The 25,931-nt window shown below is 36.8% G+C and overlaps 3 protein-coding genes across 13 annotated transcripts in view; 1 reads left to right on the top strand and 2 right to left on the bottom strand.

Moving 5' to 3' along the window:
• dlgap1b (discs, large (Drosophila) homolog-associated protein 1b) overlaps window positions 1-25,931 on the bottom strand; it is a 253,870-nt gene that overhangs the window by 164,515 nt on the left and 63,424 nt on the right. For 2 of the 11 annotated variants that reach the window (XM_087309261.2, XM_087309264.2), the window contains exon 1: window positions 17,683-17,922. The exons of the other annotated variants lie outside the window; for them this stretch is intronic. The gene's annotated coding sequence lies outside the window, so the exon portion shown is untranslated. Of the gene's footprint in view, window positions 1-17,682; window positions 17,923-25,931 lie in introns of those variants that run through there. 11 annotated transcript variants of the gene reach the window in all.
• Window positions 1,834-6,425, top strand: LOC147837951 (uncharacterized). Its single transcript, XM_087309276.1, has 11 exons — window positions 1,834-2,136; window positions 3,040-3,166; window positions 3,269-3,509; window positions 3,616-3,889; window positions 3,994-4,171; window positions 4,294-4,370; window positions 4,473-4,653; window positions 4,764-4,985; window positions 5,110-5,281; window positions 5,365-5,513; window positions 5,651-6,425. Exons 1-11 carry the CDS (start codon window positions 1,858-1,860, stop codon window positions 5,818-5,820), a joined length of 2,070 nt encoding a protein of 689 aa, XP_087165402.1. The 5' UTR covers window positions 1,834-1,857; the 3' UTR covers window positions 5,821-6,425.
• On the bottom strand, window positions 5,509-7,517 carry LOC147837950 (P2X purinoceptor 7-like). The gene is made up of 4 exons (XM_087309279.1): window positions 7,382-7,517; window positions 7,104-7,173; window positions 6,872-7,026; window positions 5,509-5,972 (listed from the first exon to the last, which is right to left on the bottom strand). Exons 1-4 carry the CDS (start codon window positions 7,495-7,497, stop codon window positions 5,810-5,812), a joined length of 504 nt encoding a protein of 167 aa, XP_087165405.1. The 5' UTR covers window positions 7,498-7,517; the 3' UTR covers window positions 5,509-5,809.

The raw sequence follows: 25,931 nt of genomic DNA, 5'->3' as shown, positions 1-25,931 counted from the left end.
CTGGAAAAAAATTCAAAGGCTTTCATTTCCATAAACCGCACGGACGTGAATGCGTCTGAGTGTTCTGATTGGCTGACGTAGACATCTCATGTCAGCACGTTCTAGACGTGCACGTTCCGGCAATCTTCCTTTTGTGTTCACACAGCGCAGCATTTCGGCAAATTACCAGGTAATGTTACAACTTCTCCTTCCGAAAAATAGCTGAAACTAATTTACCAGTATTTTCAAAAAGGGCCTGTTCACACATAAAAGGACCTTTCTGTAATTTTCCGGAAAGATCTGTATGTGTGAAAGGGACTATTGAATTGTATGATTTTATGCTTGTTTATGTATGATTTTTTTGAGGATGACATGCTTAAAGGTCAGGCCCTGTCAAATTTTTATAAGTGAAAAATGTACGTTTCTGGTAGAATGTCCTTTAAATTGTTAATTATATATCGTTAACAATATATCGTTTCAGCATCGGTATCGCAATGGGATTATTCGCAACAGTCACATCGCAGGATATGCAATGTTGAGTTTGTTCATTCATTCATTCATTCATTTTCTTTTCGACTTAGTCCTTTTATTAATCCGGGGTTGCCACAGCGGAATGAACCACCAACTTATCCAGCACGTTTTTACACAGCGGATTCCTTTCCAGCCGCAACCCATCTCTGGGAAAATGTTGAGTTTGTTTCACAATTTATCATGTGTTTTTGAGGCCTGTGATTCTACAATATGTGTTCAGGTATAAGAAACTGTACCATTTGTCACCTACTCTAAAATTTTTGTTATTAAATTATTTTTATTTTGATCATTCAGTTACTGTACTTGAATTTTCTTGCTTGCATTTATAGATTGATATGCATGAAAATGCTTACAACACATGTAAATACAGAAATGCACTGCAAATAGCACAGACCACAATCAAAGCGTGTCCAAAAAGTTTATAGACTGTTTATTAGATTGTATGGAGATACACTTCCACTGCAAAATCATAAAAAAATAAATAAAAATAAAATATCATGATTAAATAAATGGTGCATATATTTTATGACAAAGTACAAAGCGGGTTAGATCTGCTATCAGGCCATTTTTTCCATTGACCTACAGATGTTCACATGGCTGAGTCAACTGTGAATACATTCACGTATCTTTGAACAATGGAGCAATTTGAGCTGTTTTGGCGCTCTATTTATTCATATAGTATTTGTGTGTGTGTGTACAGCAGAAGGCTGTCTGTGGGCAAGGCTTCCACACTGAGAAAATCAAAGCTACAAACTGACAGTTCAGCTTCCAGATGCTCTCGCCAGGGACAGAAGTGAGGGAAAAACATGAAAGTTAGAAAATGAAGAGAGCATAGAACATCTAGAAAGAACTAGTGTGAACCTTTCATGTTATGTCAATATCTGAATTCCTGTGAAAGGCATTGTTCTTGAGTTCAAGCACTAAGCAGAATACATGTGTAGCTCAAGTTGGCAGGACCAACTGCAGTGATTTATGAAATGTTGCATAAAACACTTCTGGGCTTTTATGTTTCAGTGTAGGGTTGACTTTTCAGTTTTCATAAGGTATCAAACATCCTGTTTCAGAAAGGGCACCTATTGTAAAAAATCTTCTTTTCAAGCTGTTTGGACAGATCTGTGTGTTGGTATAGTGTATAGACCATCATACTGGGGTGATATGAACACACCCAGTCCTTTTTTTTCAATTTCACTACAAAAAAAGGGTCGGCCAATTGGAGCTGTTTTGAAATCGATCGCACCATTACGTAGGTGTGCGATTCCCCCCGCCCACCGAATTGATTGACAGCTGCGTGTATTAACATATCCTGAGTTTGCCGTTTCCGCCATTATCAGCGTGAACGTCGAAGCGATGCCACCGAGAGAACACCCTTGTGCTATTTTAGGATGTAAGGCTCAGCACAAGAGCCTTCACCGTCTTCCTGCAAATGAGCAACAGAGGCTTAAGTGGCTGAGTTTTATCTTTGAAGACAAGGTGCCTGAAAATGTACCAAAACTGTTGTATGTTTGCGCTAACCACTTTAGCGTAGACTGCCTCGAGAACGCGGGACAATACAACTCCGGATTCGCGAGTAAATTGTTTTTGAAAACTGGATCAGTTCCTACAATACGTGATCCTGCCTCACTTCAAGTAAGTATTACATTTTATGTACTTCTAGCCTTAGCATTCTAATTATGATAAGCCTATGAATAGCATCTGCGGCTAAAGTAGCTTCGGATGTTTGTTTGCAAGTGTTTACCTCTTATTGTGCTTTTCAAAAACAGTCTAAATACTCGAAGCTGCAAATGGTAGTGTGTACATGAAGGGGGTTTAGCCATTAGAAACAGAAACCGTAGAAAAATAGCAACATTGTAAAAAGCAGTACCACTGGCTAACGTTACAGCTAAAGTTTGTTGTTGTTAAATGTTTGTTGTACTGTAATGGTAAGCCGAAATGAATAGCATCTAAAAGTTAAAAGCAGCCAAAGTTGCTTCGGATGTTTGTTTGCACGTGTTTACTGCTATTATGCTTTTCTAAAACAATCTAAATAATCGAAGCTATAAGTGGTAGTGTGTACAAGAAGGGCTTTTAGCCATTAGAAACAGAAACCGTAGAAAAATATAAACATTGTAATAAAGCAGTAACCAGTACTGGCTACAGCTAAAGTTTGTTGTTTATGTGGGATGTTTGTTGTAATGTGTATACTGTAATGTTAAGCAGAAATGAATAGCATCTGCGGCTAAAGCTACTTAGGATGTTTGCGCGTTTACAGCTATTGTGCTTTTCTAAAACAGTCTAAATACTCGAAGCTTTAATTGTTAATGTGTCCATAAAGGGGTTTTAGCCATCAGAAACAGAAACGGTAGAAAAAATTAAACATTGTAATAAAGCATTACCACTGACTAAGTTACAGCTAAAGTTTGTTTTGTATGTGGGATGTTTGTTGAAATTTTTTCACTGTACTTGCACGTGGTCTGCAGTTGTTTACAATAAGATCGGTATGTTTTAATCAAATAAAGGTCATTTTAAAAAAAATTATGTTTTCTTACAAAGGCCACGACGTCGACAAAGAGCAACAAGGTGGATGTTTGTTGCCAGACAGAACCATTTCACACATCTTTACACAGTGTTGGTACCCAGTTGTCTTTTAGGACGCTTCAGGCTAAACGCAGGAGTACAAGTAAGTTAAAATTTCTCAGTTTATTTTAAGTTGCTGCATTAGAAACGTGTTTTATTATCTTCATAAACGTGCAATGAGATTAATTATAAAATTACACTATAGGTGTCCAGACAACAGTATCCAGTTTTGAACTGACTGTACCATCAGCATCCTCTACTGCGTTTATGACTTCGACACCCCTCAAACCTTCACTAAAAAGACCTCGTCTGGAGCTGGAGGAGGAGAAGGAGGAAGAAGAAGCCGAAGAGACTTTGACAGAGTCAAAAATTATAGCCCAAGACTCGGATGTGAGATTTGACCCTGCAGAGGAATGCACATCTGCAACTGAACCAACAGACTTGTCGTGAGTTTATGCATTATGTAAATTATTTGAAAGATTGTGTATTGTCGTCATAACATTCATCATCATTTTTTTTTTATTATGTACATGTGTATATTTATTTTTACAGAATCCAAGAATGCCCAGTTCATAACATTGCCAAGTTCATTGTCTATGAAACATGCCTCATGGAGCTCTTCAGTGACTGCCCAGTGTGTCAAAGGAGATGTGATGTAAAGTCACAAAGGCTTGGGACATTTCTGAGCGTACAGCAAGTCTGCCCACACTGCGAGTTTGTAAGAAAATGGAACAGTCAGCCAATTATTGGTAGTACTCCAGCTAGCAACCTGCATCTTTCTGCTGCAGTCTACTTGAGTGGTGCATATTTTTTTGTTGTTGAAAAGGTAATTATCTATCAAAATTTATCACATTTCTTTTAGAAACATAATATAAATTTTGTCACAGGGTGCATGCACATTGTACTAAAAATTCTCCTCTCTGTTGTCAGGTATTTGCTGCCATGAAACTACACATTTTTAAATATGATTCATTTCGTTGTCATGCAAGACTTTGCATTGAACCTGCTATTGTCCACAAGTGGAGAAATTGGCAGAGTGAAATGCTAGAACAGCTCAGTCGAAGAGAGAATGTGATTGTTGGAGGAGATAAGAGGGCTGACTCCCCAGGTATTTAGTCAAAAGATTTCATTTCTAATTCAATACAGTCTAATAAAAAAAATAAATATGAAATACATTACAATTATTCCAAAAATGTGTTTGAAATAATTATGTACGGTTTGTTCTTGAAGGTCACTCGGCCAAGTATGGGAGTTATACAATGATGGACCTTGCAACTAACACAGTGGTCGACCTAAAGTTAGTCCAGGTAATACAGAAAATTGTTATGTGAACTAGCATAATTTTTTGGATGGAAAATGTGTGATTTTTTTTTTATATATATTTTTTTTCCTTATTTAAAATTTTATAGAGTAATGAGGTGGGCGGCAGTTACCATATGGAAAAAGAAGGCCTAAAGAGAAGCCTAGACCTGTTGGATGCCCGCGGTGTTCGTCTGGAATGCATCATCACAGACCGACATCCTCAAATACAGAAATATCTCAGGGATCGAAATGTCACTCAGTTTTACGATGTGTGGCATATCGAGAAAGGTATGTAATGTAGCAGTTATTAATTTACTTAAGATTAAATTGCTATTTACAGTTCTTACATGTTTATTATTATTTTTGTGTTGATGTCTTTTTTTTTCTTTAATTTCCAGGAATTTCCAAAAAACTGGACAAGATATGCCAGATAAAGGGGTGTGAGAAGTTGCGTAGCATCAAAAACCACATCTACTGGACTGCTGCATCATCCACAACAGGTCCTGAAAGAGTGGCAAAGTGGACCTCTATCTTAAACCATGTACATGAAGACCCCAATTTTCCGGCTTATCTGCATCCGCAACGGATAAGCAGAGACAAGAACAAATGGCTGTCGGCTGGTAAGTTGTATACAGACAAATAAAATATTCTTTGCGATTAAAACTAATGCAAAACAGAGCTTGTTTCTTTGTTCAGATTTGTTTTTGATTCAGACTCTAATACCTTAAATTTTTGCTTGTTTAGCAACGATGCCATTCTACAAGCTGGAGAAAGTTCTCGCTAACAAGAGAATATTGAAGGATGTGGCCAAGCTAAGTCCTCACCACCAGACGTCAACTGTTGAAGCTTTCCACAGCGTCCTACTGCGGTTTGCACCCAAAAATGTGGTATTCCCATTTCTGGGGATGCTATGCAGGTAAAGCCAATGATCAGAAATTAATATTTACAATACCATACAGTCTTGTCATGGTACGTCATTTACATTTTTCTTTTTGTTAGGTTGTACTTGGCTGCACTGCATTACAATGAAAATGCCGGGCGTCCCCAGGCCACATCAGCAACTGGTAAACCTATTTACAAGCTTGCCTTTCCAAAGGCAAAGAAAGGAGAGTATAGGGTCCGAAAAGTGAAGACGCAGCAAACTTTCGGTATGTATATAAATGTTTATAGTATTTTTAATAATTCAATAAATAAAAAAAATAATTGCACTTTACATTCACAATGACAACTCACTACTCAAAATACAAAATTAAGTTACTAAAGAGATAACTGTTATATTGCACAGGTTATGTAAAAGAGCTGCTGGACCTCATCTTCAACCAAGTGTTTGTGGACCCATCACCCTATGTTGATGAAGTGTTGGGAATTCACATACCACCTGCTCTATCATCAGCCTGCGATCTACCTGAGATGGAGGAGGCTATCTCCAGCAGGGTGACCCGCTTCAATCAATAGCTATCCTAAAACCCACATAGCTGCCCTGCTCTTCAGGAAACTGTCTCCGAATCTTCAGCACCACACAGGCAGGAATCACAACACGGACTCTCCGCCCGAGGAAACCCCAACACCAGCTCGCAAAGCTCCGATAAGCCAAAAAGCGGCACTGTCTAACAGAGACATAATAATGAAACATTGTTTTAGAAATTGCACTACAATTTGAACTTGGGAGTTATCACATATACATTTTTATTTTTGATAAAATAACTAGCTTTAACAACATTTCAGAAGTAATATTTTGTTTATTCAACTGCCAATGTTTGATACGTTTATGTGTTTGTAGATATACTGTACTTTCTAATGTTCATGGACAATTGTATTTCATTCAACAAAGTGACAACTTGAAGTTTATATTTTATATTTGCACAAGGATACATTTTATATTTGCCAATCACATTTTAATTTATACTTCAATATAAAGTTTTTATATGACTAAGGAATTGAAGCATCTTTTCTGAAGTGTTGATGTTTCTATGCCATACTGATTTTTATATATTTTAAGAGTTTATATATTAATGTTTAGTGAAATTAAAATTATTTTTCAATAAAAAGTACATGCATTACTCAGCCTTTTATGAAGTCATTCAAATTGTCATCTCAGAAATAGCAGCAACAAAAAAGGTACGTATTTCATTTTTATTGACATTGAGGTAAAGTTGGTTTTTATATTCAGATATTCAGACATTCTCCTTAATAGTATCATTTCTGTAAAGTATTCTTTGCAAATTCAAAATAGGGAAATCGTATTAGCAGCAAATGACAAAGTACAACATTGTTTACAGTCAAGTAGATAGTGTTAATGTTGTTTACAAGTCATACTTGCATGCTAAATCCGATCGATTGTTTAAACTACCATGGTAAACAATACAGGGACTCCTGAATGTGCGGATATAAAACCAACTTTATCGCTATTTTATTGACTACACAGCGTTAATGTGCTTAAAAGGAAAGCGAGCATGCAGATCATGAACAAGGTAACCTGCTATTCTTTCTATTTATTTAAACTCACTTTTGCACTCCACGAAGTCGCAGGGGACCATAGTCTGCTTTGTATATATTCGATGCATTTTGCAAGGAATAAATATTGAAGCAAACGGGATCCATTCCTGGATGCTCCGTCATGCACGAGGGTTGCAATTCCAGTTGATCCATTCGTCTTCTAACCTTATTACACGACACAGTTATGCTGTTTATTATCTCATTCGATGTCTTTAGAGCAGCAACGTAAACTGGAAATTTACCTGCGGTATCTCCCAGCAGCATACATTTTCAGCCTCAGTTGGCATTTTTTCACAATTGCCACACGAGCACCTGCCAATATTTGTCAACGTCAATATTCATGAATTACGAATAAATCATACCAATGCAAAATTTATCTCTGTGGATATCTTTATGTCTTGTCTGTGTTTGACGTAACGCATGACGTTCGCGAACTTTATCAAACAAATTACGGATGGCGCATGCATAGTTACATAGCGGCTGAAAAAGTATACAAAAACATAAAATATTTTGTATGTACCACTCTGACACATTCTGGCACATTCGGATTATAGATTCCTCAACAGTCGACTCTGCTTGATCTGTGTCCGAGTCTGTGTCAAATATGTAGGGTTGAATTGTGTTCCTCTCACTCATGATGACTCTTACTGTCTGCCTCTGTGACGCGGTGCACAAAGCAGACGCGCTCTTGGCTCCGCCCCCTTGTTACGTTGGGCGGGCAGTCAAAACTCATTATCATGTTAAACAACACACCCCAAAACAGCAACCCGTGTACACGCCTCTAAATTTACACTTTTTAACACAGCATAATAACCATATCTGAATTGCGTTTTGATCTGAACCTACATTGGCACACTCAGAAGAACCATAATATTACTATTAAATCTCAAAAAAGGGCTAAAATATGTGCCCTTTAAATTTCACTTAGTCATTGGTCTAAAAACCAGTTCTTGATGCCAATCTTTAAAACGACTAGGGATGCATTGCATCTTTGACAGCTAAAAATTATAAAGCAAAAGAAAGCTTTATGGTTTTCGTTGAATATGGGTGAAAATAGCAAATTAGTCAAAAATGTTAATGGCTTACGGTATTTTGCTGCAGTGACAAAGCAGAATTGTAGTGGAACACACCGTTAATTAGCTTGCACGCATGCTGTGGTCAAAGTTCAAAATAGTGTAGTATTCTGCTCTGTACAGGTAGATATTCTACTCGTATACATATAGTATACAACTGAAGTCAAAATTATTAGCCCCTTCCATATTTTTCCCTTATGTCTATTTAACGAAAATAACCTTTTTTTCCAACACGTTTAAGCATAACATTTTAATAACTAATTTCACTAATATCTTTGCCATGATGACAGTACATAATATTTTACTATATACATTTTTAGGATGCTAGAATTCAGCTTAAAGTGCCATTTAAAGACCTAACTGGGTTCATTGGTTTAATTAGGCAAGTTAGAGTAATTAGTAGGCCAACATGGAATCTACACGCATGGATTTCTGCACATTATTAGCCCATCGAGTCTATGTATTTACTTGTAAATACGTGTAAATTTATATGTATTAGTTTTTTTTTCCAATTAATTTCAGTAATATTATGATATAATAATAGTCATATTAAAATGTTCATATGATTTGTTCAATACAATTCGTAAAGTAGTATGTTCTGTCTTTTAGTAGTTTTATATTATAACAGAGACTTGCTTTGTTTACCAAATAAGTGCATCTAATTGGATTTGCATTGTAACCATTAAATAAAAATCAAAAACATTTATTAGTTTAATATTTCATACATTCAGTTTTTAGTTATGATACTCTTAAAATCATTCCGCATGAATCCACAGATTTTATGTACAAATTTATTTGCAGAAATAGCAGAAACTGTAATTATGCAAGTCATTGCATAACAGTGATTTGTTCTGTAGAGGAATCGAAAAAAATATATTGCTAAAGGGGGCTAATAATATTGACCTTAATTTTTTTTTTATTACTATTATTAAAACTGTTTTTTCTCTGAATGATTTTGAGATATTGAGCTTCAAAGTTTTTGCATTCCATATAGCAAACAGTATGTGTATAACATTTTTATATTTTTTTTATAAAAAGATTTAAAACAAACTACTTATAAAAAACACCCCATAATGTAAATATATGGTCATTTAATAAGAATGTGTCAATAACTAAATTTTGATAAAAATGTAAGATAGAACCATGTAGTTCCAATGATGTTATAACTTATGATATGCTGGATAAGTTGGCAGTTCATACTGCTGTGGCAACTCCTGATGAATAAAGAGACTGAGCCGAATGAATAAATGAATGTATGGAGAAATGATTAAAAAAAAATAATAATCACAAGAGGGCTAATAATTTTGGATTCAACTCTATGCTGATAGGGAAAACAAATTTTGCTTAATGCACTAAAAGAACATTTCTATAGCATACATTTTACAACTCCTTTAAATGCATGAAAAGCTAAAATTCATCCAGATTCAAAGAAGAATCGCACAGGTCAGAATTCAGCTCAATATCTGACCCAAAAAAATCACATTGTGTATAGCCGACTTAACTGCCTGTTTTTTTTTTTTTTTTTTTTTTTTTTAATAGCTAAAGTAATAGTTACAAATATAGGAAGCTGTCAAATGGCATCACTTTGACTTTAAAAGTGAGGTGGACAGTCCCACATGCAGATTTATTAACGAGTAGCCAAAACAGTAATGTAAGCCACAAGGAAAAATACAAGAAACAGGCAAAAGGTCAGGGCAGACAGCAAACAATCATTAAACAGCCCAAATTCAAACAAAGGGAAGAAGACAAAAAAACAGGAACCTGCTCAAATGTTGGCAACATACAAATAAAGACTACAACAATATTGAGAAATAGCAAAGCCTGATGCAAGACTGAAATGATTAGCCTAAAAGCATAACGGCTAATGCTAAAGCTGCTTTTATAATAGTATGCTGGAAGGGAGACCAAAAACTTCTATGTGATTGAAGACATGCTATATGCAACCAAATTAGCATTATGTGACTTTCGATTGTAATCAATACAAATATGTTCAATATCTGGAAAGTGAGCCTATTGAAAAGAAATAGGAAACTGGTGGAGTTATAATCAGTGCAGTCGTGTCAAATGTTGTGTCGGCTACAGCTTAGTGATCACGACAGAAGCTTGCCATTGTTTTTTTTTTTTTTTTCAGTCTGAATTGTAAGATGGAAAACCTGGAGTGAAACTAGTCACCTTGGAATTATAAGGTTCTATCTGCGTTCTGAATGATTTTGAGATAATGAGCTTTAAATTTTTTTGCATTCCATAGCAAACAATATGTGTGTAACATTTGTTTTTTTAAATAAAAAGTCTTAAAATGTAAACTTCTAAAAAATCCTAGAATGTAAATAATTTGTCATTTCAAGAGTTCACACTTAGCTGATGATTAATTATAAAAGCTTGTTTGGCATGCTGTCCCGGGAGAGAGCCCTGAGCTTATGAGATCCTCGAGCCCAGGGCTCCCTCCCATTGCAAGGCGGGAGGGGAGTTTGAGCTCAGGTAGATCTCGAGAACTCCCTTGCTGTAGCAAGTGATTGCTCTTGAAAATAACTACGTACTAGAAGCGCGTCTATGGTGCCAATTTGGATTGTTCAATTGACTTAATTGCATGTTTTTAGACGGTGGGAGGAAACCGGGGAACCCGGGGGAAACCAACGTGAGCACGGGGAGAAGTGCAAACTCCACACAGAAATGTCTGCTAGTTTGGTAAAGCCAGGAACCAGAGACATTCTTGCTGTGAGGCGACAGTGCTAACCAATGGGCCACCGTGTCACCCGTCTAAGGAGAAGTAGGGGAGGAAGGGGTACTCTTCAAAATGAAGATAGCAGTGGAATGAAACCCAGGGTATTTATAGTAGTTTAGGAGTCATCTGATTGGAGCGTAGTGAATTGGATAATGCAGATCCAGCCACTAGCAATCATAAGCACGTGATCCTCTCGAAATTTGTTTATACATAAACTTCACTTAATACGAATGTCAACGACTCAATTTTGACAGAAATGTCAGAACCTTATAATTCTAACGTGACAAACTGGAAAGGGCAAAAACACTCTCTCAATCCATTTCATTTGCATACTGTTCCAGACCTACCATCTGTCAGATATCTTTACTGTCAGATATCAGAACTGTGAACACACATAAATCAATACTCAAATGAACAACTTTCCATAAATATGTAACAACCAAAGATAACAGCTGTGGGTAGTGGACGTTTGGTGGTCCCAAGGTGATATAAAGGGTGAGCTTAACAGATGGTGCTTTAAGTTATGAGATAGTATTGTTAGCACTTGTAGAGCATTGTAGGTAAAGTGTAGATCGATCTATCTATCTATCTATCTATCTATCTATCTATCTATCTATCTATCTATCTATCCATCCATCTCTGTTTTTGTTTTGGTCTGTGCATTGCGAACAATACAAATAACAATAGCTATAGAAACTATCTGAAAACAAAGTATTCAGTCCTTCCTGTCAATATTACTTAAGTCAAATATTTTGAATTTACTTCTAAAATTAAATTTACTTGTAAAAGTACTATTGTGGATGAATGTTTATTTGCATAACATTTCAATTACTAAAATAACCTTGTCATACTCTAAAAATCACATGATAATTCACGTAAAAACATGTGAAACTACATTCATATGCTGAACCTTATTCAGGGTTCCGTTCTTCGTACGTGGATTACTCAGTAAACTGGATTTGGATATTGACGATTTGACAAGATCCAGGATCGTTTCGTTCTTCAAAGCTGATCCGAGAGTTGTTGTCATGGCAACAGTTCTGCTAGGTCAAACCTGATCGGGAGCAGGTTCAATTCATATAAACAGGATTAGATCGGCTCAGTTCAAGCAAAGATAATACAGAAAGTATGTTCCGAATTCTGATATTTTCTTAGTAGTTATATACACTTGGGAAAATGGTACATATTTTTTAACTATATATATAAAGTTATAGTCATTATTAATAAAACGTATGCAATCTGCACCCTCGAAATGAAAGTACAAAGACAAAACTTATTGATATGAACTTTTTAGATCGCTTTAGTACAAATTGTGTATAATAGAAATGCACAATATGTGACTTTTTTTAAAGCAATAATACATTTATGCAGTCATAAACATGTTTTGTTAATATGCCAGTGATTTGATGCTTCACAAAAGTTGCAGACACCTTTACCAATATGAAAATGCTTTTGTAAACAACCAGTTATTCTTTACACCGATTAAAAAACGGCTACTATTATAAAGAAAATCTTTTCTAAATGTAGAACTAAATACATTGATTTGCATTGAAATACATGATGAATACACTTGTCTTGACAAATGAAAGTGTAAAGCCTGCAGCTCACAACAAATGTGGAAAGTTCTTGCGTGTCATATTTAACAAACCGTTTACTGATAATTTGATGTAATTTTGCTCACATGGATAATTGAATATTAATCAGATCATGTCATTACGCTGCTGTGCCGTCAGCCAATCGTTGCATTGCTGATCATGATTTCGAGGATCGATAGATCTGTCCTTCATAACACACGTAGCGATCTCAGATCAGTTCATCCAGACATTCTAATCTGATTCGCGAACTTGTTTGAAGAACCAAATTAGCGAGAGATCAGTTATCAAGATTAAAAGATCCAGGATCTGCCAAATAATCTCAGATCATTTAAGCGAGTTACGAAGAACGGACCCCAGATCAGTTAGTAGAATCAGGGGGTTGTTTACTGGAGACTCACTCTGAACTGATCATTTGAATCAATGAGTTTTTTTAATGGAGACTCACACTGGACTGATCATTTGAATCAGAGAGTTGTTTACTGGAGACTCACTCTCAACAGAGGGGCTATTCTCAATAAGCATCACATATCATCATATAGTCTCCACAAGAACACGAGTCCGTTCTCAGTGCTCTTGGAATTGGGAAACAGATATTTTGAATAAGTGAGTAGTTTACTAGATACTTACTCTGAAAGGATCATTTGAATCAATGAGTTTTTTTTTTTCTGGAGGCTCACACTGGCTTCCATTTGCAAGGGCTCGTCCCTATGCCTTCATAGGTTCACATCCTAATTTAGTATCTATGTATCTAATATTTAATTTGACTTCAAATAGGGCGATGCGGTGGCGCACTAGGTAGTGCTGTCGCCTCACAGCAAGAAGGTCGAAGGTCAGTTGCCATTTCTGTGAAGAGTTTACATGTTTTCCCCATGTTTGCATGAGTTTCCTCCAGGTGCTCCGGTTTCTCTTACAAGTCCATGCGGGACAGGTGGATTGGTTAAGTCAAAATTGTCCAAAGTGTATGTGTGTGAATGAAAGTGTGTGAGTGTTTCCCAGTGATGGGTTATAGCTGGAAGTACATCCGCTGCGTAAAACGTGCTGGACAAGTTGGCAGTTCATTCCGCGTCATGTGGCGACCCCAGATTAATAAAGGGACTAAGCCAAAAAGAAAATGAATGACTTCAAATATGATACCCCCTGGAAATGTTTCTCAGGATTCTGTCATAGTTGGATGCTGTGTCTCTTTTCTGCATTATGCCGCAGTCAAGCGTTTGAGCTTGCGAAATTCTACCGTACGGTGCTGCGAAAAGGGACGGGACTAAACTAGATGATTAGACATTTAAAAAAAGAAAGCGATTGGTCCAGGTTAAAAATTTATGTCTACAGGGGTCCGTTCTTCGTACGTGGATTACTCAGTTAGCTGGATTTGGATGTTGATGATTTGACACGATCCAGGATTGTTTCGTTCTTCAAAGCTGATCCGAGAGTTGTTGTCATGGCAACAGTTCTGCTAGGTCAAACCTGATCGGAAGCAGGTTCAATTCATATAAACAGGATTAGATCGGCTCAGTTCAAGCAAAGATAATACAGAAAGTATGTTCCGAATTCTGATATTTTCTTACAGTAGTAGTTATACACTTGGGAAAATGGTACATATTTTTAACTATATATATAAAGTTATAGTCATTAATAAAATAAATAAAGTTACACATATTAATAAAACTTATGCAATCTGCACCCTCGAAATGAAAGTACAAAGACTGCCATCTGGTGCAAAGAGAAAACTTATTGATATGAACTTTTTAGATCGCTTTAGTACAAATTGTGTATAATAGAAATGCACAATATGTAACTTTTTTTTAAAGCAATTATACATTTATGCAGTCATAAACATATTTTGATAGTTAATATGCCAGTGATTTGATGCTTCACAAAAGTTGCAGACACCTTTACCAATATCAAAATGCTTTTGTAAACAACCAGTTATTCTTTACACCGATTAAAAAACGGCTACTATAAAGAAAATCTTTTCTAAATTCTTGCATTGAAATACATGATGAATACTCTTGTCTTGACAAATGAAAGAGTAAAGCCTGCAGCTCACAACAAATGTGTAAAGTTCTTGCGTGTCATATTTAACAAACCGTCGACTGCAAATTTGATGTAATTTTGCTCACATGGATAATTGAATATTAATCAGATGATGTCATTACGCTGCTGTGCCATCAGCCAATCGTTGCATTGCTGATCATGATTTCGAGGATCGATAGATCTGTCCTTCATAACACACGCAGCGATCTCAGATCAGTTCATCCAGACATTCTAATCTGATTCGCGAACTTGTTTGAAGAACCAAATTAGCGAGAGATAAGTTATCAAGATTAAAAGATCCAGGATCTGCCAAATAATCTTAGATCATTTAAGCGAGGTACGAAGAACGGACCCCAGAGGTCATGTTTTGATCCTCGATTGGTCTCTTGCAGTCAAGTGATGTGAGTTTTCAGATTTCCTGATTGCAAAACCTGTCGCAGATGCTTGCGTTTCCGGTCTGACACATTTGCATGCGTATGAATGGAAGTCAGGCAGAGGCAGTTGCGCAGTAGGTATTGCTGTTGCCTCACAGCAAGAAGGTCGCTGGTTCAAATCTCGGCTCAGTTGGCGTTTCTGTGTGGAGTTTGCATGTTCTCCCTGCCTTCGCGTGGGTTTCCTCCGGGTGCTCTGGTTTCCCCCACAGTCAAAAGACATGCAGTACAGGTGAATTGGGTAGGCTAAATTGTCCATAGTGTATGAGTGCGTGTGTGTGAATGCGTGTGTGGATGTTTCAAAGAAAAGGGTTGCGGCTGGAAGGGCATCCGCTGCGTAAAAACTTGCTGGATCAGTTGGCGGGTTATTCTGCTGTGGCGACCCCAGATTAATTAAGGGACTAAGCCGACAAGAAAATGAATGAATGAACGAATGGAAGTCTATGGGGAGAAAAGTGCAGTGTGACCGCAGCTTTAGTTTTGTCAACAAACTCTTTCATGATCTGTCCAACATTAAGTGAGTTTACATTTACACTGCATTTAATCAGTTGGTAGATACTATTACTTAAAGAGAGAGACGTACAAATGAGAACTTTAGCAATAATTATAGCAACAGAAGAAAAAAAAAAGGAATAAACATTCAAAAAATAAGTGAACTCTTCAAATCATCAGAGAGTAGCAGTATATAGATGCTATGATAATTGGACTAAATATGTACAATTTTTAAGCATGTAAATAGTAAATCATTTATTCAAATTGAATATAGTTTTATAGTTATTAATGTGACATCTGTCTGTCTTTCTCACTCTTTTTTTTGTTGTTGTTTTTTTTTTGCCCCTGCTGTTTGGAGCGATTTCAATTTCACGCTCAGCTGGGACGCTCATCCACTCCAGCTTCACACCTCCCTGTCAACATGCAGAGGGCTCCCACCAACAAGTTCAATCAACATCAACAACACATGGTATGCATGAAAAGGTGAACACCTATTTATATGCATATGGCTATTATACACACTGGGTGGCTGATGGTGTTGCACAAATGTGGTTATAGATGAACGCACAGCAGCCTAAACAGAGCTCAAGTCGTACAGATATCTTGAATGTCAGGTTACACCTGAAGCTTGAGAAATCATGTTAAGCATAAATGCTGGGAGAAGAGCTGATGATGTTAATGAGAACGGGAGATATTACCTATATAATATATAGGACAGATACTGTATTGTGCGAGATTAGGATTAGTATGTGCCATCATACACTGGAAATCGTGTGTCAAAGGTGCCCAGATGGTGCTCTTATTTCTGTGGATTTTCAAAGTGCACATCTGTGCTTGATTTTTTGGGCTAATATCGTTCAAAAACCATTGTGCTATGTTAAGATGACTGGATGAGCATTGATGTGCATCACCACTAATTTAATTGATGTTAAAACAGAAATACACTGTTAAAACTACTCTATTCGCCTGAAAGAGAGCAGTCTTTGTGAATATACTCTTAAAAATGATCTATGAAACAAACAGTCAAACGGGGTATATATGCAGAAGTATGCTGAAGGACATTGAATTTTGCAGTAACCTGGGTCAAACGCTTCCAGTGAACTGTATGCAGAAACAAAATTAACCCGTTTAAGGTCTGTTTTCCTAAAAAAAAAAAAAAAAAAATATCACCTCAAAAATTCCTTCACTGCCTGATTGATTTATGATATATACAGTATGGTGTGTCTCAGATTGTACAGGAAACACTGCATTATTTTTTTTTCTGCCCTATGTCTTTAAAATATGAACGTTACCACATTATTTTACCACATTATTTTCAACTATTTTCTAAGCTAGCCTGCTGATCCTGACAGGTGCATGTGTAAACAGCTTTTCATCTTGTTTTACGCTTGAACAACTAAATGAGTGCTGAAGTCTATTTAACTGATATGATTTTATTTACATTACAACATCGATGCTGTAAAAGGAGCCATATAAAATTGAAAAAAGGGTCACATTAACCGTTCACCAGAAGTTTATCGATATAAGAAGAAACACTAACTGTGCATATAACCTATTATATTAGGATACTGAATGTTATTTACTGAAAAATTATTGAATGAAATATTATTTAGTCAAGAATAAAAATAAAAAATGTAAATTTTATATTTGGACTTAAGTTTTTACCTAAAGTTCAATTAAAGAACTTGTAAATAATTTTACTTAAACTTGTTTATTTTTACAATAACAAACTTTTATAACTTATATCAAAGATATTGAAGGAAGTAAAGCTTACTCAACTTTCTGATACTGAAGATATTGTCATGCACAGTTGGACATTTAGCATATTTTCTGTTTTCAGTTGCACTGACCATGTAAAAGTACATTTACATGGACACCAATAATCCGATTTTAAAGGGGTGGTCCAGAATGCAATTTTAAGGCTTGGTCATGTATATAAGATGCAAAGCAACGTGTGCTCATGTTTCACTTGAAGGAAATCAATTTTTTTTTTCATAAATCTCACTTTGATTATATACAGCTACTCAGCCAACATGAAAATGACTGTCATATTTCCTAGTTCAAAAGGCTCTGATTGGTCATCTATCATAATGTGCTGTAATTCATGGATCGGCTCCACATCACGCCCGTTCAAGCATGCGCTTTTGTGCTGTGTAAACAGTCAGTCAATCTCATGCCTGCTCTCTAAAATAAATTCTGACAAGGGTCTGTAACTAGTAAAAATTATATATATTTTTTATCTTATAAGGAGCTGAGCCCCGCTAAAATAAAAATTCTAAAATTGCCCCTGCGCTTGAACAACTTATTGGATGCAGAGGTCGATTTAACTCATTGTATTTGAATTACATTACAACATCAATGCTGTAAAAGGAACCATATAAAATAAAAGTCACATTAACCGTTCACCAGAAGTTTATCGGTATGGGAAGCACTAGCTATGCATAAACCCTACAGTCAAAAATGAAAGACAACTTTACCCATTAATGACATTTCAGGTAGACAGGACGTTTTCTTGTGCAGTTGGATGCTGGAACACAAAAATAGCTTGGATTTGCTGAAGTCATATAGATGGACCATGACAGGAATAGTGCTGCTTGCCGTGAAGCTGGAGCAACAGAGGATTCTGCTTGGTCTTAAAGTCTTCTTCGAACACTGTAAAACATTGGTCACCAACACTGTTTCTGGAGAGCTACCTCCCTACAAATTTTAGTTGCAACTCTGACCAAACACAGCTGTCTGTAATTATCAAGCGCTGCCTCAGGTCCTATTAATTGATTCAGGTGTGCTTAATCAGGGCTGAATTCAACACAAAGGTAGCTTTTCAAAGCAGAGTTGGTGACCACTAGTGTAAATACACAATCTATGATAGCGGAGCAGTCAAAACAGGACAAGGGAGCTCATGTATGGGACAAATTCTAGATTTGTAAGTCGCTTTGGATAAAAGCGTCTGCTAAATGACTAAATGTAAATGTAAATATAGTCAGTCCAAAGAGTAAAAAAAAAAAAAAGTAAACAATGTAACATAAATTGAAATGTAGACTTTGTAAAATATACTGCAATTAATTTATCAATAATTTCCAAATTTCCAATGCCAACCAACAGCAGCAGCAATAGTTTAGTCAACTACACATTCCTAATAAACATTACTACTGTTACTACTGTAGCTTAATTCATACATAAACTAAAAGGAAACTGGGACTGCTTGTCACTCTTGAATTTCCACTTGAACCTTTCGGAGCATGTTTATTTTGCAAAATACATTTTTAAATAGGCAAATACTCTAGTGAACATGGGGCGGATGTCAAACAACATCAATCTCTCAAGACGCACATCCATTTCTTTCCCACTTACACCCTCAGCCTGACCCCAGAGAAGTACAGAAAACCGATACACTCTTGATGTGCATTTAATGAGGGTTGTGAATGAACTTCTGCATTGCCCACAGACTAAAGTGAAGATTGAGTTTCAGTCTGTGCGCTTGGAGATGGACGTGTCTGAAGAGGTCTTTGCTGCATTAGTGACCCTTATGACTGCACTAAAAAAACTCAATCTTTTGCCATGACACAGCCACGCTCATTCATATTCACAAGCTCTCCATGAATTATGCATCGTTATGCAAAAATAAGGATTAAAAAGAAGTGAAGAAATTGGCTGTGACCTATGCAAAACATACAGAAAGAGAGACGGGCATTGAAAGAAAGTGAGAGTGCTGGAAACAAAAGGACATCTTATCGGAAATCTGCAGTGCTGTGGTGTTATCTTCACGATCGAGTTGAAGGCTTTAACATTTATCAGCATACTGAACTTCTTCAGTTCTACAGAAACTAGAAGCCAAGGCACTGAACTACTGTGTGTACTACCAGATCAAATTAAAAGGAAGAGTACTGAAGATAAAGATAGCTGTGTCTGCAACTTTTGTGTCCTAGGGGTTGATTTATAATAAAATTATGGATTCTCTATATGCAACACGGGCTCACTGGAAATACAGTGGGCACAGAGAGTATTCAGACCAGGCCCGGATTGGCTAATCGGGAGGACCGGGAGAATTCCCGGTGAGCCGGTCTGTTTTTTGGCCGCGAGGGCCGGTGTCCCTAGCTCCAGAATCTGTTGCTCTCAACAGTCACACTTTTTAAATTAATTTATTTATTTACTTGACCACAGTCTTCTTATTCATTATTTTACCGCAGCTCTGCTCTTTTTATACATAACCAGCCTGCAGGTCAATGATGATATATTATTGATGAGTGATCATTCACCATACAACTGTTGTGGTCCAGTGGTTAGCACGCCGCCGCCGACCAGGGTTTGATCCTCGTCTGAGTATGTTTTTTTTATTTTTGTATTGTTAAGACATATAATACTGTTAGGGTTGTTGAACATTTGAAGTTCTAAAGCAGCTGTTTTCTCAAAAAAAGACATGATAGTGTAATTAGAAACTGAATTGGAAATTACCTTATTTTAATATAGTCAGTCGTGAACTGAGGTGGGCCGGTCTGAGGCTTGAAACTTTAACTTTGTTAAAATCATTTAAGTCAATATTTTTCCTCAATGTACAAACAGCACCCCATATTGACAGAAAAACATAGAATTGTTGACATTTTCGCCGATTTATTAAAAAAGAAAAGGTGAAATATCACATGGTCTTACGTATTCAGAGCTTTTGCTCAGTAATTAGTAGAAGCGCCTTTTAGATCCAATACAGCCTTGAGTCTTTATGGGAAAGACACACAGTTTTCACACCTGGATTTGGGGATCTACTTAACTTGCATTTGTCTTTCCCTCAAATGCAACCAGTTGTGCTGTCCCTGCAGCTGAAAAACACCCCCACGGCATGATGCTACCGCCACGTTTCACTGTTTTGAAAGCCTCTATGCTCTAAGAAACTTTAAGTGCAACAGAACTTTTTTGTAACCTTGGCCAGATCTGTGTCTTGCCACAATTCTGTCTCTGAGCTCTTCAGACAGTTCCTTTGACCTCATGATTCTCATTTGCTCTGACATGTATACGCTTATTTCACGTGGCCGCCATTTTAAAGAACCAAAGCGAGGCTGCGGTGGGAAGAAACCCGGAAGTATAGGACCAGCACAGTAAACATTACAATAACATGCTGTGTACTACAAACCTCCAGCTGCTGCCGAGTTTTCAAAATGCAGATATTGTGTAAAGATCACTTTAATATAATTCAGTTCAGTTAAATTTAAACAATTAAAAGCAATTTAGCATCAAACAACATCACAATCTCTTTAAGGGTAATATGCTTAAGTGTTCTCCAAGGTGTTAGTTCATTGCAGCAGGTAAACACCGTGGGGGCACTTTCCTGCTTCATCCTATGTAACCAGGTGAGCAATAAAACACTGCAGTCCTCTGTAGCACACCCTCATGTTGTCTGTAATGGTGTTGTCCCGGTACTGAAGTTTTAAAAACGTCCATTTCCCGCTAACATTCAAGCGCCGCTGAGCGCGTTCATAAACAGCACTGATTTACCATAGTGTTCACCAGCGCTCAACAGTTTACCCCTCTTCACCCAGTGCAAACACAGATACACGGACACTAGAGCGCGAAGCAGCCTTGAAGATCAGTCGAGTCATCAAGCAGATCGCTCGTCTGTGTTTGTACTTGGTAAACAGAGAAGGGGTGAACTGATGACCTTTTCGGCCAAACACAGTCACTTCTGTTGAGCACATGAATACAATGGCAAATCAACGTTGTTTTAAGAAAGCCATCAACAAATATTAACGGGAAATTTATGGTTTTTCTTTTAATTCAGTATTGTGACAAGTCTAATATAGTTTATAAAATAGACTCTAATATAGAGTTTGATAAATGGCATAAAAAAGTATCTTTGGGAAAGAAAACGTTAGCTAACTGGTGCCATTTCCCTTTTGTTTTAGCTGTTATACTGTAGCTGTAACTATAATGTGTTTCTGTTTAGTACAGCATATTATTTACAGTAAATAACTGAACTGTACTATTTTGCCTCATTTGTTTTATTGAGAGTTTTATAGATCACTAAGATATGATTGACTTGGATTTAAGTTGCTTCGCTTTAAAAATGAAAATCGTAAAAAATAGCTTTGATGTAGCTAAGCTACTTTTGCATGTAGCTTTTAGCTTAGCTTGCTACATTTCCCAGGGGGTAGCTTTTAGTGTAGTTAAGGTACATTTTAAGTCGAGTAGCTAATAGCTTAGATCATAAAAAAAAATTTTCAATTAGCTTGCCCATCACTGCAAATGAATCATTGACTTTATTAGTTTTAAAAACACAGATTTCTTTACTTAAAAAAAAATTTAAAATGTCATCTTTGGATATTTTATTTCTACTAGAGACACTGTTGTCCTAAAAAAAAAAGTAAATAAAAAATATTACAGATACCTAAGGATCGATATTAAAGAAAATGTTGGCCGTTTTAAAACCCTGACTTTTACAAACTGCGGTATACCTTGAAAGTGGTTATTGTCCCATGCCTAGCTAGAGGATAATTGAATAAACTAAATTGTCCATAGTGTATGTGTGTGTGAATAAGTGTGAATGGGTGCCTCCCAGTACTGGGTTGCTACTGGAAGGGCATACGCTGCATAAAAACATATGCTGGAATTGTTTGGTTCATTCCGCTGTGGCAACCTCTGAAATAAAGCCTAAGCCGAAGGAAAAATAAATAAATGAATGAATGAAGGGGAGTAAATATTATTGGACATTATTAATAAGCAATTTACAATTTAAAAAACTATTAAAAATATTTATAGAGTAAAAAGCACCAATAGAGACACTGTACTAATGTACAGTATAAACAACATGTGGCATTTTCCTACAAAATCCGATGTGATACAGTATGTGCTCTTTTGATTTCTGCCTCTTTTCACCCCATCTTTCCTTGCAGCTGCAACAAAGTGACCCATATCTAGTCAGCATCCATGGAGGATTATGGGTGATAACACACAGACACACACAAATGAATCCGCATACACAATCAAGTTTTGCTGATTGTCTATGCCGTGCCCTTCGAAAGAGGATTATAGTGGCCGTGAAAAGGCCGTGAATTATTGACAAAAAAAAAGGGACTGGATTTAGATTTCAGGCCAGCTGGGGCTAAACAGGAAAGGGAGTGAGAGAGAAAGGTCATTCAAGACCAGTAAGCAGTTTGAGGCACTGCGTATGTTGAGTTTTCCTTTGCTTTTCACAAGCTCTCCAAGTGATGAGCTCAATTACAGCACTCATGAAATCCTTCCTGATGGATCAGCAGCTGTCAGTGATTCAGGTGAACACCTACAATCGTGGAGGCTCAGGGAGAGTACAATCCAATATCCGTCAGGTCTCTGAGGACAATAGCTTTTCAGATGCCATTGCTTTCTTTCTCATAATTGTAGTCTTCGACTATTCGACTGCTGCTGGGCAGCTGTGCACTCATGTGGAAGACAGAGCGGCTACCCTACAATGAACTTGCAGTTTTCATTCTGACATCTGAGGTCAGGGAAGGGAAAAAATCACAAGGTTTAAGCAGTTTTAAGAGTGTCTGTGTAGATCAAAAAGGTTTAAGAGAACCTGGTACTTTGGGAAAGGCTTAGCTCACTGTTGAGTAAGCAAAAAAGTGGCCTGAGGAGAAATTTGCAAGTGAAATTTTCTCAGCACTCCAGTGTGGATTTGTTTGGTAGGCACCACGCTGGGCAATTTAAAAGCGCAAGGCAACAATTATGTTTTACATTTGTCCAATTTGACCAGACTTATGATTGTACATGGTCCAAAAGGAAATTAAAAACCTGAAGACCATTTATCATATATTGTAGACCAGAGGCCAATGAATGAAAGCCACAGTCAAGAGTCACATACATAATGTACCATCTAGAAAACCTTGTACCAATCAATATTTTAAAGTCAAACTCTCAGAAAAAAAGCAACATCTAGATAACACTTTCACAGAGCTGTTGTAACTATCAAGAATCTAATCCAGGGGTGGCTAACTCTGTTCCTGATCAACCTTACTGCAGATTTCAGTTGCAACCCATATCAAACACACCTGCCTGTAATTATCAGGTGGTGTTCAGGTGCTAATTAATTGGTTCAGGTGTGTTTGATATGGGTAGCAACTGAAATCTGCAGGAAGGTGGCTTTCCAGGAACAAAGTTGGCCACCCCTGATCTAATTAATCACCTAGCCATACCTAATAAATGGTAACCAGTGTTGGGGAAAGTTACTTTTGAAAGTAGTGCATTACAATATTGAGTTACACCCCAAAAAAGCCAATTGCGTTTAGTTTATGGAAAGTAATGCGTTATATTAATTTTGAGTTACTTTTGCGTTATTTTTCCTTACCTGGCTGAGGTTTGATTCAGAACTTGTAGGTATTTTTCACCTTTTTCATAGAGAGGCTTTGCATTTAATGGCCACCTGTATATCCCACACCTTCATTTACCTTTAAAAATGTTGGTTACAATTATATTTTGAGAACTTTCTGAGCCCAGAGCTATACATGATGTATACTGTATAAAGATTAATGAAAGCATGAAATGTGTTTTCTACTTTTACACGTTTTGTGTTATTAGTGAAGTAAATTCACTGTCTATGGAGATAAAGATTGCAATAAAGCCTAAGAGTACTAAGATGAAATAATTTATATTAATGCAAAAGCAGATATTAAACCTTTAAAATGTTTAATAACAAAATGAACAGTAAGAAAATTAAAAAAAAAAATCTCCAAATCAAAATAAATATTTAAACTTACTACATTAAATAACTTGCTTCTCGTGGCCTGTGTAAATTGTTTCCCTAAAGAGAAAAAATCGTACTATATTACAAAACGTAGTCGCTTCTACAGTAGACAGTGGCTGCATCTTTTCAACAATAAAACCAATGACATTTTTTTGTTAGTTTACTCAAATTATTTGTTTTACCTGGAAAACATGAACTGATCACTGACAATCATTTGTTGTGTAGCTGGAAGTCGAGTGCATGTCGTATTCAGTTTTTTTTTTTTTTGTTTTTTTTTTTGGTGTCGTGTTTCTTGCAGTGGTCAAGAGTTTTATTTATACTTAATGTACACTTAACAACAATCCACTTCTTTTCTTCAATGAGTTCAAAATAACAAAAAATCCATAGCAAAAATCGAAGTCTCCGACCTGATATTTATGATATAAAGTTACATGTAGAGTAAAATTAAATTACTTTAACTGATACAATGCTAAAGGGATAGTTCAAAACACAACATTCTGTCATCGTTTACTCAGCCTTCACTAGTCACAAACCTCTTTGAATTTCTTTATTCTTTAGAACACAAACTGTTAGACCTTTCTACACTGTTAGACCTTACCAGGCTTTTTTTTTTTTTTTACAGTGGAATACTGTTTCCTTTTATTACAGCAAAACACTGGCTATTTTAAAGTTATTTACCGCATGATCTACAGCAGGCGTGACCAACCCTGTTCCTGGAGATAGACCTTCCTGCAGATTTCAGTTGCAACCCATCTCAAACACACCTGCCTGTAATTATCAAGTGTTGTTCAGGTCCTACTTAATTGGTTCAGGTGTGTTTGATCAGGGTTGGAGCTGAACTTTGCAGGAAGGTCGATCTCCAGGAACAGGGTTGAGCACTACTGATCTACAGCAAGGGTTAACAGTGTAGTATGGAAGTCAATAGCCCCTTTCACACAGTGATACCGGTAAATATATGGAAAATTTACGGAACGACTTTACCGGTATATTAAAAAAAGCGGCGTTCAAACAGGCGAGGACGTTACGGAATTTTTCCAGAAAAGACCGTTCACACATCCATTCCAAAATTCCGGTAATATTCTGACATCATTACCCACAAATGAGTTCTAAACGGCTGCGCTTGCATTTGTAAACATTTGACTACATTACAAACTCTGTGGCTGGATCAGTACTGTGAACAGCTTCGATGGAAATATAGGGGAACACTTTCGCATGTCGAGGTGTACACGATATGTGTGTGTGCTGAAGGGGTGCTTCACGGGCACACCTACGCATCAGGCAACTGGAGGAAGCAGAGCTTGAAGGTAAACAAAAAAGCAACTTATCATAAGCATCTTATCGATAATTATTTAAGCAGTTGGCATCAAGAAAAAAAAAAGAAGGAACATAGAAACTTTATCTAACTAACATCTAGCAGTTAAATGTGTCTGGAAAAATATCCAAAGCCTTTTATTTTCATAAACCGCATGGACGTGAATGCATGGAGTGTTCTGATTGGCTAAAGCAGACGTCTCACATCAGTGCCTTCTAGACGTGCACGCCCTCTATCCAGCAATCTTCCTTCTGCGTTCACACAGCGCAGCATTATGGCAAGTTAAAGGTAATGTTACAACTTCTCTTTCCGGAAAATAGCAGAACGAATTTACCGGTATTTTCAAAAAGCTGTTCAAATATAAAGACCTTTGTATGTGTGAAAGGGGAAAACGATTGCCTGTTTTCAGCTTTCTTCAGAATATCTTCTTTTGTGTTCAACGGAATAGCTATCCTGTTTCCAGGGGTTGCCACAGTTGAATAAACCGACAACTACTCTGTATGTTTTACACAGTGGATGCCATTGTTTCTGTTTCTGAAATGTTTGTTTTAACCAGATTTTCTAAGTGGACCAGTCGAACCAGTTCATTAAATTGATTGGAGTTGGGACAAAACAGTTTGCGTCCTCGGTACTAACATACCGGATACCTCCTCTGACTCAAAATAAACCCATATCCTGAGTTATTCAGTAAGTAGAACAGTACACTGACT

The sequence above is a fragment of the Danio rerio genome, chromosome 24 (genome assembly GCF_052040795.2).
Source record: "Danio rerio strain M-AB ecotype USA chromosome 24, GRCz13ab, whole genome shotgun sequence".
Taxonomy (NCBI): Eukaryota; Metazoa; Chordata; class Actinopteri; order Cypriniformes; family Danionidae; genus Danio; species Danio rerio.
Note: the sequence above shows the minus strand (reverse complement) of the source record. Positions and strands in the feature narration are given on the sequence as shown.

Bases quoted from the DNA above. Each gene is read 5' to 3' on its own strand.
- LOC147837951 (XM_087309276.1), top strand. From the start codon at position 1,858: ATGCCACCGAGAGAACACCCTTGTGCTATTTTAGGATGTAAGGCTCAG. The intron at 3,510-3,615 runs GTGAGTTTATGC...TTATTTTTACAG, and splicing joins ACTGAACCAACAGACTTGTC to AATCCAAGAATGCCCAGTTC. The intron at 3,890-3,993 runs GTAATTATCTAT...CTCTGTTGTCAG, and splicing joins ATTTTTTTGTTGTTGAAAAG to GTATTTGCTGCCATGAAACT.
- LOC147837950 (XM_087309279.1), bottom strand. From the start codon at position 7,497: ATGAGTGAGAGGAACACAATTCAACCCTACATATTTGACACAGACTCG. The intron at 7,174-7,381 runs GTACATACAAAA...AAATATTGGCAG, and splicing joins TGCCAGAATGTGTCAGAGTG to GTGCTCGTGTGGCAATTGTG. The intron at 7,027-7,103 runs GTAAATTTCCAG...TCGTGTAATAAG, and splicing joins GCTGCTGGGAGATACCGCAG to GTTAGAAGACGAATGGATCA.